The sequence below is a fragment of the Talpa occidentalis genome, unplaced genomic scaffold, assembly GCF_014898055.3.
Source record: "Talpa occidentalis isolate TD23 unplaced genomic scaffold, MPIMG_talOcc4v2.1 talOcc4.5, whole genome shotgun sequence".
NCBI classification, from domain to species: Eukaryota; Metazoa; Chordata; class Mammalia; order Eulipotyphla; family Talpidae; genus Talpa; species Talpa occidentalis.
The window spans coordinates 10,365,937-10,386,044 of NW_023604861.1; the positions used below are offsets into that span (position 1 = coordinate 10,365,937).

The 20,108-nt window shown below is 46.5% G+C and overlaps 1 protein-coding gene across 3 annotated transcripts in view; it reads left to right on the top strand.

The window, feature by feature from the left end:
* ABCC4 (ATP binding cassette subfamily C member 4) overlaps positions 1-20,108 on the top strand; it is a 221,418-nt gene that overhangs the window by 135,281 nt on the left and 66,029 nt on the right. For all 3 annotated transcript variants that reach the window (XM_054701230.1, XM_054701229.1, XM_037528792.2), the window contains exon 20: positions 15,703-15,782. In XM_054701230.1, the coding sequence (XP_054557205.1) occupies positions 15,703-15,782 (80 nt within the window). The remainder of the gene's footprint in view (positions 1-15,702; positions 15,783-20,108) is intronic.

Sequence of the window (20,108 nt, forward strand, 5' to 3'; positions counted from 1 at the left end):
GGCTCCCCAGGTAATTCAGGCTGGGGATACCCTCCAGAATGCTACTCTCTACCCAAGCCACAGTGCCCCAGCTGTTGTTTCTAATTTGAAATCTCCTTACCCCAGTAATACAAGCTCTGCTCTCCCTTAAGTATTTATAAAAGTATCTCATCATTTTTCTACTTAAGTGAGCTTTGCATAAAACTATGTTTGGGAATATCATCATTTACTGACCTTTATTAAATCCATCGTGTCTTGATTTTACTAAATGTATTTTAAAATGTAGGTTGAAATCGAACTACAGGGAGAAGCTGCTTTCTTGGTTGGGATTCTTTTAGCCCTCAACTAGGGGGGTATTTTCCTAATGGAATTTTAATATTTTATGTCTATGAGATAAGTAATGGCTTCAGGCTGCAGTTTGTCAGCACATCTCAGCAATTACACACATTTTTGCGTAGTTTTTATGCCTCAGAAATGAAAAATCAAATTAATTATGCTTGCCCAAATATTTTCTCTTTCTGCCATTGTTGTTAAGAATACTGTCAGTATCTTAAGTTTGGTTTGGGGCATGAGAATTATGAGTATCATTAAAATTTATAGTAAACATCAAGTACAGGAAAAGAAACTCAGAATCAAGTTTGTGAAATTATAATTTCTATTTGCACGAGCATCATTGCTCCCGTTTACTTCAGGTCTTTAACTATCATGTGAGTGAAAATTGAAATAATTTTTAAATGGCTTAATGGCTTAGTGGCTAGAACTATGCTGGCACCTCTGTCTCCCGGGGGCGGGCTCCTGGTAAGTGAAGTAGGGGAATGAATCCTGAGTTCCCTTGATCTGATGTCCTTCAAGGCTTGTGCAAAGGTTTTTAAGCAGTTTCCACGTGAGGGAGAAAATATTGAGCTATGTTTTCAGTGTGGTTAAAAAAAAAAAGGTAAAATAAAAACAACTCATTAACTAATGATTTTACTTAAAGCCCTTTAAAAATATGTTCAAACAGATAACATTTGCTGCCTTCCGTGAAATGAAACTGGGCCCAGAAGTCTCTCCATGCTAGATAGTCATTTCGGGTCTGTCCCCTCACCCCTCAGAGTTTAGACAGAACCAGACCAGTTATGTATATTCTGAAAGAGGCCCCTGGCTCTGGGCACAATATCTACTTGCTGTTCCCTTTGGGATTTGGTGTTGCCTCCTCTGTCCCTATCCCCCCAGAACCCAAATTCTAGCCTCACCTGGCACATCCTTTCCTCTCTTCCTGCCAGCAAGTTTCAGGTGTCTTTTCTGCTATTTTAGTGGCTCTCAGGCTCACGCTTCCTTCAGTACATGTTCCTACTCCTTTCTGGAACAGTGTGTAGCATTTTCCTTCTATAAACTCAGACCTAGTCCGTCTCCACCTCCCTCTGGATACACTTCACTCTTCTTCCATTGAGACTCCCTGGTGCCCTGTTCTGCTGTTCCTCTTGGCGTCCTGTTCTTTAGGGTATTTGATTGCCTTGGAGAGTGCAAAGGCTGTTAGCTCTTCCAAAGGGTTTTATCCTGCTTTGGGTGTTATGACTAATTGAGAGACTGCTTCTTGGGTCTGATGGACTGTCCTTGACGCAGTGGCAGAGCATGGGCAGCTTTAATGGCTCCCCATTGTGTTGACTTCAGGAGGCCATCCAGTAGGGCTGGGTTCCATTTATATAGCTCCTTTGCATTTTACCCTGAAAGTTTTTCAAGGTGTTGGGGAGTGGGCAAGAAGTGGGATCAACAACATCAGTTGTAGAAAACCTTTTTGCAAAAGGCAAATTGCAGTGGCATTTGCTAAAGATTGCCCACTGCTTTGTAGACTAGAACATTTACCACATTCTGCTCTCCCTTCTCGTGGGCCCTCGCATTCTTGGTCTTTGGCACCACTCTGCATCAGCAGAAAGTGTCTTCCTTGCACCTATTCCCACCTCCCAGCCGTTCATGTTCGCTCTGGAGTTGGGGTTTTGCTTGGGACTTTGGAGCCTCCTGGTCCCCCTGTGTGCACACATCTCTGCTCCTTCTCACAAGGAGGGCCATGGATGTGGCCCTCACGACTGGCACAGCCTCTGCGGCCCTTTGGGCCACCAGGGGTGTGACATGCATGTGTGGAGCTAAACATTCTAATGTCACCAGGAGTAGATATACGTGACAGATAGACTAGATCCTGAGAGAAGGAGAGCTATGGTGTTCCATTACTTTCTTTTAAAAAAAATTACTTTAGAACTTGGGTTAAATATATATAACATAAAATCTGCTGTAGTCACCATGCTTAATGATACCGTTCAGCAGCATCGAGTCTATTGATCTTGTTCTGTTACCATCACCACTGCCCATCTCTAAATCAGTGTCCTCTTCTGCAGCTGAAATGCTGTACCAGTTAAACAATAATTGTTCTCTTCCTCACCCCAGTCCATCTCATTCTACTTCCTCTCCCTGTGAATTTGACTACTCTACTCTAGGTACCCATGACAGTTGAATCATATAGTATTTGTCCTTTTATGCTTGCCTGACTTGTTTCCCTTAGCATATGTCCTCAAAGTTCATGTAGTGGCATGCGTCAGAATTTCCTTTTTAAGGCTGAGTAATATTCCATTTGGGGATATACAAAATTTGCTTCTCCATTCAGCCATCCAGGAACCCTTGGGTTGCTTCCATCTTGTGGCTATGAACCTGGGTATGTGAAAATGTCTTTAGGACCCTCCTTTCCCTATGGGGTATATATCCAGAAGCAGAATTGCTGGATCACTGGGGTAATTCTTTGTGGACTATAATTTTGGGGACCTTCCATACTATTTTCCATAGCAGTCTCAGCCATTTTACATTCCCACCAATGGGCACCAGGGTTCTAATTTCCCCATTTCCTTGCCAACAGTTTTCTGGTTTGTTTGTTCTTTATTGGTTCCATCCTAACAGGTGTGAAGAAGTGGAGTCCTTTATTTTCTTGAGTCAGTAAATGGGTAGCGAGGTGTCCCTTGGGACTTTGAGCGGGCTTTCCTGGTGGGCAGGTCCTGTGCCTGGGGTGCAAGCTTCTCTGCTGCTGGGCTCCTCCTGTCATCTTTCCTTGGTCTGCATCCTCTTTTTCAGTCCTGCACTTGAAAATGAGATCAAACGCAAACCATGTTTAGATGTATTTACAGTTTATATACCCCCTGTCCTGTTTTCTCTTTGACAGGCTTGGCCTAAGAAGTCTTTCTCAAGTAGTAAATTAATTTCGGTGGCAAACTCCCCACCTGAGTCTTGTTAGTTGCTGGCAGTTTAGATAAATGGATATTATAATCTCAGCACATTTCTGCTCCACACGACCGAACTGCTTTGCAAGTGTCTCCAAAAGTGATAATCGTCTGTCAGTTTGTGGCCTGGAAGAAGAAAAAGAAAAAAAGGGCCCCGGCGCATTTCCTGATTTGTATTTATTTGTAGGCTGCCTGTGGGGAAGCGGGTGGCGGTTTACATGGGTAAATATACGCGAGGACAGATAAGGGACCCGAGGATGCGTCTTTGAGGCACGGGGGAGGAGAGAGAGCCGTGGTCACCCAGCTGGGCTGGAGATACGTTCTCCTTCACCTGTGAAGTAGTTTGTTTTTTTCTGTCCTTAAACTCACTATTTGCTTGAAGAATACAGTCAGATTTTAATGACTTTATCGATTTGAAGATTGGGCTACAATGTACTTTTTGGACTGCTGAAATGTCTCGTCCGTCAGCACTTAATGTGAATAAATCTTACTTCGGGGCGCCACTTTGCTGGATTGTAAAACTGCTTATATTTGCGGGGGAGTTTGCTTTGCCAGGCCTGTCTGTGTAAGACCCAGTGTGACCCGGCTCCTGCCCCCAGTCATCAGAGGTGAGTGTTTGAGAATGCAGAGCCCTTGGCATCCACAGTTAGAGCCTCATCACAGAAAATGTGGCTTTGTAAAACAGATCCAGCCTCCATAAGGCAAGTCAGTTCTTTCTTTGTTGCTTATTGTGTTAAGACTGTGCCATGCTTGCTTCACAGTTTATGTTTCTTTTTTTTTTTTTGAAATAATAAATAGACAAATAGACACCAATGAAGGAATCCTACATCATTGTTATGAACTGCATATGAATTTAATATTTTATATCCAGTGAGACTCAATAAAAGTGGATCTTTATTGGTGAGCAAAGTTGAAGTACATGTTACTAATAAATTTTCCCTGAATTTTTTTTTTTTTTCACCTTTCTCAGGAACAGTGTTCTATGTATTTAGCTTTTTGATCTGTTATAATCCATTCAATTCAGGGGGCCAGGGATTGATCCATAGCTCTTCTTTTAAAGATTGTTATTTTTGGAAATATTACTGCTCCCTCTAAAAAATAGTACCTAGTACATATTTTGTTCTTAAACAAAGAGAAGTACAACTAATTTGTTTGTGAAACAAAAGTTTTCTTAGTGCACGATAAAACCAGTGGCATTTAACGAAGCTGGGTGAGGAACCCCTCCCTAAAGCAAGACAGATAGAATCGTGGATTGCTTCTGCAGGATAAGGCCATAAAGTCCATTTGCAGCCACCTCCACCATCTTTCATTCAGACTTGAGCCACCAATGATGTGCAGAAATCATGCAACTTAAAAATAGCAGCATTAGTGAGACTAAGTGCTTGTGTGCCCGTGTAGGCATAATACAGACACATCCGCTTGGTGCTTCCCTTGGTCCTCGCCCTGCAGGGAGAAATGAGCTTGCAGGAGATAATAGAGTCTTGAGAAGTGTGATTACAAACAAGTCTTTGGGATTATGAGCCCCATTTCCAACTGGCCTCTGGGTTTTCATGGAGGTAGTTGTGTTATAAAGGGACCTTTAATTTAAAGGAACCAAGTTGATAAGGGAAGTGCAGGAAGCCCAAATTAAGTCGATGGGGATTTACCTGGACACAAAGTTGTGTGGATCCAGGACCTTTGTAGTGGGTTGACATCTGCTCCTGGGGTGTGCCTGGTCTTTGGGGTGGAAGGTAGGGACTGAGTCCGCTGTTCTTTTCCCTGCTCTGAGAGAATAAACATTAGAAGTAGGTGACCCGCTGTCCAGCTCTTGACTTTTGCAATGGGGAAGAGTTGCCCAGCTCCCAGGCTGACTTGAGAACCAAGGGGTAGACTCACACACACCCGGATGCCATGGAGCAGCTGAGCACCTTCGGAATCACACCCCCATTCCAGCCTGCTCAGTGAGGACTGAGCCCATCACACACTGAGGTTCCATGTCTTTTTATGGAGAAACAAGAGTTTCGACTCTGGCGCTTGGAGTTCAGCTTCACCGTTGTGTGGCCGAGGAGGCTTAATGAATCACTGTTTAACTGAGAGCCTGCCAAGTATTTGACCACTGAACAGCTCCAAAGTGTATAGAGACTCTGATTTGGCTGTGATTAATTGGCCTTTAATTACTATTCTATTACCTCTGCAGAAATCTAAGAGCAGTGTGTGTTCTGATGAAGTTGTTGGATATAAAAGCACGCACGGCGTGTGGACGTCAGCTCAGTCCTTGCTGACCATGCCACTGATGGGCAGCCCCTGTGGTTGTCCACGCTCAGGGAATGTCCCTCGGTTTCAAAAGCCCAGATGGAATCAGGAGGGTTTCCCCTTTAATGCCTCAGCACATTTTGGGAACTCAAATTTAGAGGTTATGTCTATAAAGCATTTCCTCTTTGATGTGGACATCCATTTAGTAACTGGTTGAATTGTTTTGAACATTTTCAGCCAATGCATTGGCTCCCGTCAGTCCACAGCAAACCTGTCGCTCATTTATTGATGCGCCATGAGCAGCCGTGGCAGGTGAGGTACACATGCTGGCGGCATGGACACTGAAGGAAGGGGGAGGGGGGCAGGTAAGGATGTGGAGTCTCTGACCTCAGAGAATAACTGACAGTATGAGAAGGGATGGGATGACCTCTGGAAGAGAGTCATGAGAGGCGAGAACCCTGAACTACAGGGGAGGCAGTTGTCTTTAGGGGGTGAGCAAGGGTTGCAGGAGTGAAAGGAGATAGACAAAGAAAAAAGTAATGATATCCCAGAAACCAGCATGCACTAATGTTTCCAAAAGAGGGTTTTTAGAAAAAGAAAAGGTCCAGAAGAACGAGGCCTGGGGCAAAGCTGTCTGTGGGTTTCAGAAGCTGGCTGACCACCATGGTGTCTAGAAGTGAGACTGCAGCAGGTGGCGGGTATTTGCAGAGTTCATTATTCCAGATGCAGAAAAGAAGATGGTTGGAGAAGCAGCGAGAGGAATGAACTGACAAGACATCAAATTACAGCGTCTCTGCCAGCAGCATGTCCCATTCACCGCGCTTTTTTATGAATTTGGAAAATTCGTGTTGTAGTAATAGAGTCGTTGAAAATGAGTTGATCCCCCTCCTTTTAGCTCTCCAGCCGCCCTGCCCCCCCCCCCCCCCAGCCAAGGTCCCTGCATTTACACCTAACACAGCCCAGCCGGTTTTGTGCAAGTCTGCTGCCAGTTCCCAGATATTAAAATGCTGCACCGATCCCATCTGGGTGTAGGCTGGTTCCTCTCCAGCACACCTTTAGCTCCTTTGCATAGGGTAGGGAGTGGGAGGGCCCATTGTCTTCAAGTTTGGTCTCGTTCTCACACCAAATGTTTTGCTGTGCTGTTTTTGAGCCTCCCGTGGCCATGTGCTGGAGATGGCAGAGTGGGCCTCGCAGCTGAAGGTGACTTCCCTTTGAGAGCTTTCCAGCGACTGCTGCAGATACCGGCCTCCCTGCCAGTATCAGGCATTCTTTGCTGGGACGATGCTTTCTAAATAGGTCTCGCTGCCTCCCCATCTGTGGGAACTCCTGCCAGGGAGATTCCTCGGTGTTTTCACCCCCCCAACCTCCCCGCCCCAGTCCTCATTTTTTCGGAGGTGTGAAATAGAGACTGTTTCTCTCTAAAGACAGTCGGGGTGCTCTGGGCTGGGGCACAAATCCTTTGGGAGAGGAAGCAACACCTGCCTCTGCAGAAGTCAGGCGACAGTGGCTCCCCGTTGTCTTGGAATCAGACGTTCCTAACTAGGCCACTTGACTCTGCAGCCACGCCACCTCTGTGGTCACAGTTTCGGGATTCCCTAAAATCACCTGCAGGTGGGATGCACATGCCTTTCCATGGCCTCCGTCAGACTCACTGCTCCAGAGCCTGCCCCCAGGGGTGGTCCTGTCCACTGTCCTCTGGCCTACATGTCCCTGCCCATTCATCAGATTCCACGGAAATCTGTGTGCGAGACCCAGGGCTAAAGGAGGAAGCGTGTCCCAGCTGCAGCTCCCTTCTTGTCGGTGCACGGGATGGGAAAGCACCATTGCTTACTGCAGCAAAGCATTTATGGCTGCCGCAGCAAAGTGCTTTCCTGGGGCAATTGTGAGGCGTCTCCACTCAACGAGGCTAATCCTCCACTACTTAGTAGGTGCTTTGACTTGCCCTGGATCTCACAGCAGGTTAAGGCCTGGCCTGGAGTGAATCTCAAGCCCCTATCCTTCCCTCACCCCGATGCCTTTTCTTAGACCTTCTGTATTAGACACATTCGTGCCTTCATTTGTTTGTCCCCTGGGCATCTCTTCGTTCAGCTTATAGCCACTTACGTGATTTGATTTTCAGGTGGAGATATTTGAAATGCTTGGCTTTAATGGTGGTTAGCCAAGAGAGAATTCCTGGAACTCTTCTAAGCAGGAGTGGTGCTTAGCCGAGCACCCAGGGGAGCAGACATCCCCCATCACAAGAGTCTGGGCCACAACCGTTCGTGCCAGCTGAACACCAGCCCTGCCCGTAACTTTACTGGCTCATTCTTCTTAGCAGGTGTATAATAGAGCTTCCAGATGTTTCCAGAGAGGTGGCTCCATGCCATTGGTGTGTGGGTGTGAACTTACCGATCTAACACAGTTTTGGGTGCTGGCTGCTGGAGGGCCACCATGTCCTTGAGTGAGTTTCTTAGCACTTCCAAGCCTCAGCTGCCTCTTCTGTAAAACGGGGACAATATTATGTTGCTCATACTTTTAAGAGGATGTGTACGCTGAGCTTAACATGGTGTTCATGTATCTGTGGTATTTTAGAAATCGTATGAGTGACCCCAAACAATCACAAGAAAAAGTCCTGCTCAAATCCCTGGCGTGGGGTGGAGGCAAAGTGAGGAGATTGCGGGGGGTTGTGCACCCAGAAGCAGAGGCTGAGCGGGTCCTTGACCATCCTCTGGAGAGCGCCTCGGAGTCTCTCCAGCCAGGTCACCCATGCCAGATGTCCTTCTGTCCTTCCATCCTCACTCCATGTGGCCACCTCCTCAATACGTCCTCCTGATGCCCTGCTTGGGAGAGGTTCTGTCAGGTCTGGGCTGTCTAGGGCACTCACTTCCAAGGAGCAAGACGGGTTCCATTCCTACCCAAGCTGAACGCTGCCACAGGCGGGTTGACAGGGGGAATGCACAGGGCAGGCAGGCAAGCATCCCGTCCAGCTGGCAGCAGAAGGGGGATGTAAGGATCTTCTTGGCAAGGTTTAGGAGACTGATAGACAGAATATGTGGGACCGAGGCAGATCTGTCTTTCTGTGGGGTGGAGATGGGGGGTCGGTCTGCCACATCTCAGAGTGAGAGTCCCAGGCTGCTGTCACCACACTCTGGAGAAGGCCTGCATGCATGGAGATCCTCAGGGTCTCAGGTTTGGTGTTGGTATTTATACCACTTGGGGAGGCATAACGTCGGGATCACCTGTTAACTTTAATGTAGGAGTGGTTCTAGGCAGAACCAGGTTTTCAGCTGTGCTTGCCTTTCCCGTGTCTGTCATCAGTTTCTTCCTAGATAAGTAGTTGCTTTTTTTTTTTTTTTAAAGATTTATTTATTTGTGCATACAAGAGCTGGGGTACAGGCCAGAGAAGCAGGGGGTGAGAGGATTCACCAGAGACAGAGTGGGGAATAGAACAGTCAGATTGACTGAAGTACACTGCCGAGGGGCGCAGCGGGCAAGTCAGGAAGGGTCTGCCTCGCCATGTGGGTTGCTCTCTGGCTGGCCAGGGATCGAACTCATGCTGCAGAGGCTCCAGATTGCTTCATAGTGTGGTGTTTATCCCCTTGAGCCCCCGATAAGTAGTTGCTTTTTTTTTTTAATGTTTCTTTTTAGAGGCATGTTTTATTTATTTGTTTGTTTGTTTTGTTTATACAAGCACTGGGTACAGTCAGAAGCATGGGAGGGTGAGAGAATTCACCAGAGCCAGAGCGGGGAGCAGAGCAGGCAGAAGGACCGAAGTACACTGCTGAGGGGAGCAGCGGGCGGTGGGAGAGGTCTGCGCGCCATGCGGGACCCTCCTCTGGTGGCCGAGGAGCAGCCGGGGATCGAACCGGCGCTGCAGAGGCTACGGAGCAACCCAGCACTCAACCGCTGAGCCACCGGGGAGGCCCCTGGGTAGTTGCTTTTAAATGCACAACGTAAGAGCCCTCTCTCACTTGCCCCCACCTTTCTGTAATTCAGGGTCAGTACAATATCAATATATGAGACTCTGATGGGAGGATTTCACTCTTTCCAAACAAGGGGACATTCAGTGGAGGCCCCTTACATACAGCTCCACGCTTTCCCACGCTGGAGCTGCATTCTTTCTGCAAATAATTGCCCTGCCTCTTAGTCCTAGCGGAAGTCATTCCTCCCACCTGGACAGACACTCCATCAGCTCATTCTCTGCCCCCTTCCAAATCTCAGGCCCTGCTTCTGCCATGAAAACTTGCACGGTTCATCCTGTCTAAGCCTGTAACTCGAGTTGTCTGGTGACGCCCGCCCCTGCCCTAGCCTCGTCACCCCTGCCCTGACCTTCTCGCCCCTGCCCTGCATCACTGGTTGGGCCCTTGTCACTCAGGTGTCCTATTAACTGGTGACCCTAGACAACAAGCAGCAGCGTTGGACAGCAGATTCAGAGTATGAAATGTTGAATGCATGTTACAACTGATAATACTACTATTTAAATCAAATGCCATCTTCTGTGTGCTCTTACTTTTAAATTTGGGGGGTGGGTGGTGAGTTCCTAGCTTGAGGGTGTCTGCGGTGGGGCTGTGGGTGGGTCGGAACACTGTCCGTTGTCTGGTGCCCTGGCCCGTGGTGTTACCTGTGCCCTGCTTTGCCTCTGTCCATGCCTCCCGTCCTTCTCATCTGCTCACCTGCTGCCTGGTCCCCACGTGACCTGCATCTGCTCCACACCTGTCCCTTCTCTATGGGTGCCACCCACTCCAGGTTCCTGGGGGCCGCTGCCCCTGACCCTTCCAGCCCTTCTCCCCAAGGCTGGGTGTCCTCACTTTCTGGAGTGTTCTCCTGTCCTCATGCCAGCTTCTGTCTGCACCCAAGCTCAGTGTACAGCTGGAAATTTTGTATGCCCTTTGAAAGAGGCACAGACAAATCAGTTCCACAAACATACAAGGAAAGCGACAACTATGACAAACCAGACACTTCATGTTGTAGCATGAACTTCCTCCAATCAGAAAAACAACTGCCAATAAAAGACAGCATGGGAAATAGAGACTGATTTTTCGAAAACAAGCCTTTTGTTATGTAGAGCAGAAGGGCTTGGTTTATTTATTCATTCAGAAGATGTTCCAGCACCTTCTATAGGCACTGGGGAGACAGCAGTGAATGAACAGACAGCACATTCTGCTTCTATTCTCATTTAATTTGTATGGATAAAAATGAGATAAATGGTCTTTAGTTATTAGAAGCAAAAAAAAAAAAAAGGAATTTAAAAGGGCAGTAATTGTATCTGTAAATACAAGTTTATCTTGGAGGTTTTTCAGACAGAAGGGACATGAGCAGAATTTCCAGATTCCTCCTTGTCACTTAGAAGTGTGGTCCCAACTAGAACATCAGCACTGCCGGGAAACTGCTAGAAACACAGATCTCAGGCCCCACCCAGGGCTCCTGTGAAGATACATTTGAATCAGATCCCCAGGGAGATGCATGGAGCGGTGGGTAGTTCAGGAGGTGTTGTCCTTGTGCGTGAGCTATTTCTGATCTAATGTCCCTCAGATCCTCATTAGCTAATAATGTCCTGATAAGTTTCCCGGCATGCTGACAAAGACAATCATGTTGGTGGAATCCTTTGTGATCAGAATTCATCTCTTTTGTCTTTTCTCCTCGATTGATATTGGGCTTCCAGGTCTTACAGTCTTTCTTCAAGAAGAGCCACGTTTCTTGAATGCTGGGTTGTGAAGCTGCCTGCAGCCTCTGCAGCGCTGGTTCGATCCCCGGCCACTGGGTGAGGGTACCACATGGCGCGCAGACCTCTCCTGTCGCTGCTCCCCTCAGCAGTGTACTTGGTCAAGTCTGCCTGTTCTTTTCCCCGCTTTGGTGAATTCTCTCACCCTCCCACGCTTCTGACTGTACCCAGTGCTTGTATAAATAAATAAATCTTAAAAAAAAAAAAGCCACGTTTCTTGTATTTGTTCTGTAGATTTATGCTTTTATGTTTTGTAGATTTCTGCAGGAATCCATCTGCACAGGTTTCCAAGTTGGAAAAAAAGTTCCAAAGTTGAGTTTATGGTTTTTTTTCTCCCTCCCTTTCTTTTTAGCAAATCCAGGTTGAACACACCCTGGGCATGCTGCATGTTGGAGGCTGTGTAGGAAATGTCTTCCTTGTTTACAAAGGGTGTACCGTCTAGATGTGAACTCAAGCCAAATACACTTCAAACATAGTTAAACCTCTAAGTAGTATGGTATATTCTGTGCACTGTGGTATATTCTGAGAATACATATCCAGGGCCCCGATGGAATCTAGCAGCAAGGTTGAAGTGTCTCTCATCAAACAAAGCATCAGAAAACAATGCCGTAAAGCATAAAAACTGCCTGTCTCTTTGCTGAGAGTGTGTTGAGTTTGGGGGGCATCTCAGTAGCACGTCTTCTATTCCTCCCCACTAAAAGTAAAAATGAAGGAAGGGGGTTTCTGAACAACAGCAAAGCATGTAGGCTGGAAGCTCAGTGATAAAACGCGGAGTAGCTGGAAAGGAACAGTGAGTAGCCCCGAAGGACACGGCATGTTTAAAAACAGCTCAAGCACAGGTGCTCCCAATATTAGTTCTGAGTCGTCAGAAAAAGATCTGTATCTGTACACTTGTGCATCTTTTGCTTAAGACAAAGTCTGTGGTCCACATGGAAAGGTTCCGCCAGAGCAAATTAAAATAGGCATGTTGTTACTTAGAAGAGTAACTGGTAACTTAAAAGTTTAACTTTACAAAAATCTATCCTCTTCCCCAATTTGTTGCAGGAAGCTAGAGTCTTGTTGGGATTGGGATTGTTCCGGTCAAAGCTTCTGGGTTGGAGAGTCAGGATCTACCTAAGGTAGTTGCGGGTGGGGGGGCTTGACCAGACAGAAGCTGGTGCCTGCAGCACTCACCCTGTTGCAAGAATTTCCTTCATTGCCTTGAGCTGAGCTGGCCTTGTCTGTGCTTCTCTCTGGGGAGGACCTCGGTCTGCAAAGGGATTTGAGTATTTCTGTACCTGGGGGCCCTTTCTTGGAAGCATTCTGCGTACAGGTTGTTGATTCTTAAGTCTTTAAATTGTTAGCACTTGTAAAGTTGTATCTTAACAAGACATGCAGGCATCTTCTGCCACTGTCTTGTGAGCGAGGGGCAAAAAGTGTGAAGCAGAGCAGTGAGGAGAACTGGACGGGTTCTCTGCTAGTGGGCACTGCAGGGGCCGTTGGTCTGTCTCTCTCTCTCTCTCTCTCACCTTTGTTCCTGGTCTTTTTCTTCCTCCCCACCGCCCCACTGGCTTTTTTACACAAGACATAATCACTGTAGAAAAATAGGAACCTATAAGAAATTTAAAATGATAAAATAACAGTCAATGTACCGTATGCCCCTTTTCAGGCATGTAGGTTGTTTCTTGCTTCTGACTTTGCAAATGAATACATTGAACATCTCTGATGCGCCTCCTAATTCCTTGGGGGTACCTTCCTTAGAAACGGAATTGCTGGGTCTGAGGGATGCACTCTTAGTTATACACATTGCCCAGTTGTTCCCCCAATCTACCTGTGTGTCACAGATGGGGGTGATATGAGTTTTCATTATATGCAAATTCAAAATGAGATCTGAGGGCCAGAGTTTTCTGTGCTTCTGGTGGAGTTGTGACTGCCTCCATTCCCATGCAGACAGCCTGGAGGGCTTTCACCCTGAGCCGATGAGACCATGCCCTGCTTATTGATTTCAGTCGTGGGCACTTCACTGAGATTGGCCACCTGAGTCTGGGCAGAAGACAGTGACCAAGACAGGAGGCTGAGGCTTGTGAGGAATCACCCGCACACCAGAGTCGTTGCTCGTGAGGGTCTGAAACAGATGGGATTAACCTGCGCAGTTGAGGGGCTGTCGTCTCAAGAGAAATTGGATTCCCTCCGGGAGGTTCGAAGTGCAAAATAAGCAGCCGAGGTTGGATGGACCTAGGCAGGCAAGATTGAGTTTAATGTGCAAGAGCCCTGTCTGGCAGAATGGTCTGAAAATGGATTGGGCCCCCCTGTTCCCTCTGCATCCCTGGAGAGACTCTGCAGGGCCCACCGCTGTCTTTGGACAGAGACACATGGCCTGTGTGTAAAGGGAATTTGTCTTAAGGGCCTGATGTGGAGGGCTTGGAGTAAGCGTCGTGACTACAAGGCCGTGAACTTGGTTTCTTGGCTCTGCTTTCAGCCGTCTGTGGTGGAGCCCTTCCTTGCCTTCTGGAACCTTCTCATCTCACCTTTGCTACACTCAGCTCATTAGCAAATAAGAGTGACGATGTTTGACATTCCGTTCAGTCATAGCAGCAAAGTGGGGAGTTGGTTTTTCTCAGTTGTTTACATTTTCCTTGTGTTTTACTGTTTCCCAACCACATGTCTCAGGCTTGAGACTCCCCCATCGGGTAACATGTCAGGGGTCATTCATTTCTGGTCATTCATTTCTGGGGAGCCATTGCATCTCTCTTTGTAAAGAATCCGAGTACTGCTTTCATTGTCTTGTAAGCTACATCACCCCAGCGCTGTTTCTGAATCCTGCCTGTGGTTCACAGCATCCTCATTGTGCCTTTAACATTTTGGGGGCCTCATGCATTTTCCTTAGTTTGCTGTGGGTACTTGGAGAGGGTAACAAAATGACCAGGTCATCCACCAAGTCCACTAGACAATGTGGCAAATTGCCCAGCTGATTTTAATGTTGCCGACACGCAACTGATTAAGTCCCTGGAAGTGTGTGGTCCCGGAAACAGCTAGAAGGTGGCACTGGGGGGCCGGGTGGAAATGTAGAGCCTCTTGCTCGACTCTGAAGTCGCCCTGTCGGAATCTGCATTTGAATTAACCGACTTTTCGGCAATGCCCTTGGACTTCCCAGGTGACTTGCTGCCGAACCTGTGGGTAGTTATCTCACCTTGGGGTTTTTTGGGGAGGCAGGGCAGGAGGGCGGTTTGGAGTACCTGTTAACGTGCCTGGCACTGGGACAAGGTGCTTATGCATGGTAAGCTCATTTAATCCTCAGATTCACCCTCTAAAGGGAGGATTATTTGAGGCTCAGAAAAGTTGTCACCGGACCTGCCAATGTGTCACTAAACAACAGATTCTGGAGGCTCTCCTGTAAGCCTAAAACAGTGAAGTTGAGGCCCAAGATGGCCTGCCTGAGCCTGGAAGCCTCCAGTCTCTGTGGCTTCTCCTGGGCACACCCTGGGCTTCCTGCCCAGCCAGGTGCCCTGTGGGAGGATGGGAGAGGCGGCCTGTCCCCAGCTGCTGGCCCGTCACAGTCCAGCTGTGGCTTGGTGTGAAGGGCTCCGCAGGAAGTCACCTCCTAAACCTGGACCTCACCTGCAGTCTCACCTCCTGAAGGAAGCATCTCCTAGAGAAAAGTTCAGGGCCCAGATGGACACATCGCTCAGGTGGTGCTTATAGCAAAATAGGCTGGAGTGAGAGAGAGAGAGCACGCGCGAGTGTGTGTGTGTGTGTCTCTGTGTGTCTGTGTGGTTCTTTTGGATTAAGTCATTTGAAAGGCTAACTTATTTATTGGAAACTAGTTCTGAACTTCCATTTTTGGAGCTTTTAGAATATACTCTCTCCTTGGGTTCTTGGTTGGAGAAATAAAATCAATGCTAAGAAATGACCTTCAAACATTAATGCTCAGTTTTCCTGTCTACATTCCTGTTGTCTTCTTGGATATTCAGGAATAAGTCTGTGCTTGTCACACCCGGTGCTCCGCTGAAAATAACGACTTACTGCCCTGCTAGTGAAGTCACAGCTTAGAAGTGGCAGGAATCCAAATTTGCCCAAAATGTGAGGTGCCGGGAACAATCCTCGGCAAAAAAGACAGAGATAAACAAGTTCTTTTCTTTATACGTGCCACTAGGCAAAATTAATCCTGATAGCTAAAGTAAAATTAAGGTAACAATTAGGAAAATTGATGTATTTTGCAATTGTTTACCTCCCTACTTAGCATTTGGGCTGCATCTTCCAGAGGCATCTGAGGAGGGAACTTTCTAAAGTTGACCATCCCTTCCTTCTCACAAGATCTTCCCCCACAGTCTTTTAAAAATCAGAGCCAAATTTCAACTCCCCGCCTACTGCCATTTGGTGGTATTTTTGTTTCTCTTTAGGTATCATCCGATTTTCTTTTCCTTTCCCACTGACATCGGCTTATTTCATATGAATGCGTAATATATTAAATACATATGCATTTAAAATATTGGTTTGATTTTGTTTGTGAATTGTTTCTCTTCAAGGGCCTGTCTGGGGAAATGAGTAATTTTTCATATCCTGTTCTTGCAGGAAGAATTTTAAATCGTTTCTCCAAAGACATCGGGCATATGGATGACTTGCTGCCCCTGACATTTCTAGATTTCCTCCAGGTAACGTAAGAGTAACATCAAGTGTTCAGGTGCATGGCTCAGGTAACCCTGTGCTCAAGGCCCTTTCGTGGGGGCTCGGGGTGGGCCCCCCAGCCTGGCAATGTGTCATGTTATCTTAGTGCAAGGCCATGTTTGTAAAAGGAAGGTGTGGCTGTGATTCGGAGGCTAAGTTAACATGAGTAACACCCGTGTGTGGGAGTATCCACACCGTCATGTCAACGTTGGTTCAAAGCAGCTACATGCTTGGTAAGTGCTTCTCCACCTGCCTTCCAGGTATCTGGCGTGGATTTCACTTCACTGTGAACACATTTCATAATATAGAAACAATCACCTCTCACGGAAAGATAGCCTAGATTAACTAAATTATGCATTGTATTACCACAAAGGACAAATATTTACGGCACCGTTTTTTGGATAAAACCAGGTGTGGTTACTTACAAAGAAAAGATTAGGAATAATAAGGTGAAAATAATACTTTTGTTAACAAGGACAATAGAGCGCAGTTATTACAGATACAAAGCCTTTAAAGGCAAGTATGTTTAAGCCAATAATTTGATTCCAGGATCAAAGTCATCTCAGAAAACGTCTTTATTTTATTTTTTTAGTTTTCCTAGGCAGCTTTTTTCTTTTCACATGTTAATTGCTCTAAGTCTTATTGTGTCTTTAAAAAACATTTTTCAAAACCAAACCAACAACCCCACAGAAACACTTTCTCATAAAGCATTTGTTTTGTCTGTGAACCTGAGGTTCCAAAGAGTAATGTGGGGTCACTCATCTCTCATCGCCTCCTTCCCCATCATTGCTCATGTGCTGTTTGTTTTGCCATTTAATTCTGTCTCCTTTTCAGTGATTCAGGCAGCAAACGTCCGCCTTCATTTCCAAGTGTTTATTTTGGAAATGACGTGCAGTCATCAAAAACCGCGCATCCCCTGAAATCCCTGCTGCTATTGTCCATATCGAACCTGCCCCCCCCCCCCTTTTCCTGGCTGCCAGTTTACAGTCACTAACCAGAAACTCATTTTTTAAGTCCAGGGAGTAGAATGGCTACAGTTGGGGTCCCCTGATAATGGCTTCATCCTGATGGCTACACCCCTCTCTCCTCTACTCCCCCAAACCTCAGCCTTTTTTGCCCCAGTGCTCAGAGGCACTTCAAGTCAAAACTTGGATTCTCTTTTGGAGCGAATGTTCTAAATGAAGCCAACTACCAAATTTGGAAAATGAGCTCTATCTGAACAGTCACAGGCCGGTGGTGACTGCGGGTTTGCCTTAGGCACACAGGGTGCAGCTGAGAGTAACTGAGGGCCAGCAGGGGAGCCGGTGGGCACAGTCCTTCACTGTCCCTCCCCTTGAGGTGAGCTGGGACCACAGAACTTGCAGAATGAACAAGCATGTCTGATGTGGGTTTGTTTTTTTTTTTTTCTTCCTTATTTTAATAATGTGTCTTGCAGGGTTGAGCTGTGTAACGTGGCAGCCATTCACTGAAAGAGCCTCACGTTTTCACAGTGTTTGTTAATTGCTCAGGGGAGATATTGTTAAAGGCTCTGTCTGGGCGGAGGTTGGATGGCCACAGCTGCTGACCCTCCATGCGCTTAGTCCCTGGTCAGCCTCATCAGTAGCTGGGCACAGCCCATGAGGTCAAGTACCAGACCTCGGCCGCCTGACGGGGGACAATTCCAGCCTCATTTGCTTTCTTGCACCCCAGGGACAAGGGGTCTTTTATGATCTGCACCCTCCATCTTGGTGAGACTGGGCATGGCCAAATACCGGCAGCCCCCAGTCGCTGATTTCTTGGCTCTAAACAGCAAAGGTAAATCTCCCTGTGATTGTCTCCAAGAAAGGCCTTTTGGGTAAAGGGTAACTCAGTTATCAATTATGATAAAGATCCATTGTCACTGGTTTTGTTCGCAGGTGCCTTTAATAAGGCTCCCCATAATCCCTTCAGGAAGAAATATTTTCTCCTTTTAAAGATAGTATTAGCTAAATATAAAAGCCCTGATCCCTGCCATTGTTGTTGGTTCTTTGAGGGACATTTCCCAACATTCATTGTTTAAATGGTTGTCAGGAGGAATCAAGTGAAACTTCATGGACAATGCAGTAACTGGTTCATCTTACTTTGTGTGCTCAATCCTTTCTCCGGAGGATTTGCATGCGATGAGTGGGCCTTTGACAGAGGTATCACCGGGATCATTTTGAAGTATTTGGGCCTGTGGCTCTACTAGCGAGGGAGGATTTTTCACTAAAGCCACAACAAAATGAATTTAACCTGCTCTCAAATAAAAGCTGACAAAAAACCAAAATGTAAATTGATTTCCCCCCACCCCTGTTTAAAGTTGGATAGGACTCTGCAGGGATGAAAACAACCCCAGTGGTGTTCTGAGACTCTTCATGGAATCATGTAAACTTAAAATAAACACTATTATGGTAAGCACATAGAATGAAAACTAATTTTCCAAATCAAATACATTATATTCAATTCATTTTCCCCAATCAACCAAATGTTTAAAACCTGTTAGTTATAACAGCAATCTCCTGGAAATTAATTAGAAGCCTATTAGCTCTGCTAGCTGAGCCGAATGAAGTGTGGTGCTCCTTACATCTCTAAATAGGCTCCCGAATTAAAGCAAAGCAAGGTCAAAGTGACAGTCAGCTTGACTGTCACCTCTGGCTTTGCTGAAGCAGTCCATCCAGTTTTTGTTGTTATTCCTGGAGGGGGTTGGGGGTTCGTTTTTTGAAGGCAATTTTATCTGCTTTGACTCCACCCTTCTAATATTTAAAAAGCTGAGTACTGGTCAGGGAAGACGTGTGGGAGGCATGAATATTATCTGTGCGGACAATAGTGTCCCCTCCATCATGCTGAACATGGAAATGACTTTCAGCTGTCTGGTCTAGCTTCCCGGCTCTTCTAAAGACTCCTCTTAGACCCTTTCAGAATTGAGATGGTAGGAGATTTCCTTTCTCTCTCCTAATGACATTGGGAAAATTTGCAGCTGATCTTCTGAGGTCTCAGAGGCCCTAGATTTCAATGTCCCTCATCCAGTTGTTTTGTTTGGGTAAGAACCCCATCACTGGCTTTCTGTCCTGCACCCAGAGAAGCTTGCAGAATTCGAGTCCTCAACCCCCAGCTGAGTCTGACTCAACTGTTGAGTTTATTTTTTTTTAAAGAGTTGTGCATAAAAGAACTAGGGTTCTGGGCCTCCCCAGAGGCCCAGCGGTTGAGTTATGGGTTGCGAAGCTGCCCGCAGCCTCTGCAGCGCCGGCTCGATCCCCGGCTGCTCCCCAGCCACCGGAGGAGGGTCCCCCATGGCGCGCAGACCTCCCCTGCCGCCCGCTGCTCCCCTCAGCAGTGTACTTCGGTCCTTCTGCCTGCTCTGCTCCCCGCTCTGGCTCTGGTGAATTCTCTCACCCTCCCACGCTTCTGACTGTACCCAGTGCTTGTATAAATAAATAAATAAATAAATAAATGAATGAATGAATGAATAAAATTTTTTTTTTTTTTTTTTTAAAAAGAACTGGGGTTCTTGGTGGGGTCGGGGCGGTGGTAGTGAGAGGATTCACCATAGAGTGGGGAGCAGAACAGGCAGATCTACTGAAATACACTGCTGAGGGGAGCAGCAGTCACCATGTGGGTTAGCTCCCTAGCCTGGGATTGAACTCAGCCTGAAGGGGTGATAGTGCTGAGACTTAACCCCTACACTGCCAGGGAGGCTGTCAACTGTTGAGTTTAAAAAGGACTAGGAGCGCTTGCTTCAACAGCACTTAGGAGCACTTAGAAGTGGGAGGACATAGAAGGGGTTAACATGGCCCCTTCGCAAATTCATGAAACCATCCCCGTTTATCAAGTATGTTTCCTCCCCGTTGGAATACATTAATATATATATATATTTTTGGGGGAAAAAATGATCGGGAATTTCCGAAGGTACCCTGGATACTGATCTATATATCATCAAGTGTTCTGGAGCCAGAAAGATCTTGGCAAAATGGTTAGCAACAAATGAAATGCAAACTGAAATCCAATGCAGAGATGATACCTTTATGAATAAGGAATTAAATTTTCCACCCATAAGAATATCCAAACTAAGACTGTCACGCTGCTTGTTTTGTTTTGTTTTGTTTTGTTTCTTCATAAAGACCAGCGTACTATCATACTTTCCTAGAGAATTAAAGTGGAACAGAGAGAAATTGCTTAATTACATGTATCCACGGGCACTTTGGAATCCAGAGCATCGTGCTCAACCACTTTCACCGTAAGACAGTGAGAGTTTTGTTGGTTTCATAAGGAAGACTTACACGTGTCCGGTGGGAGGTGATGGTTTTCCAGCTGAGCCT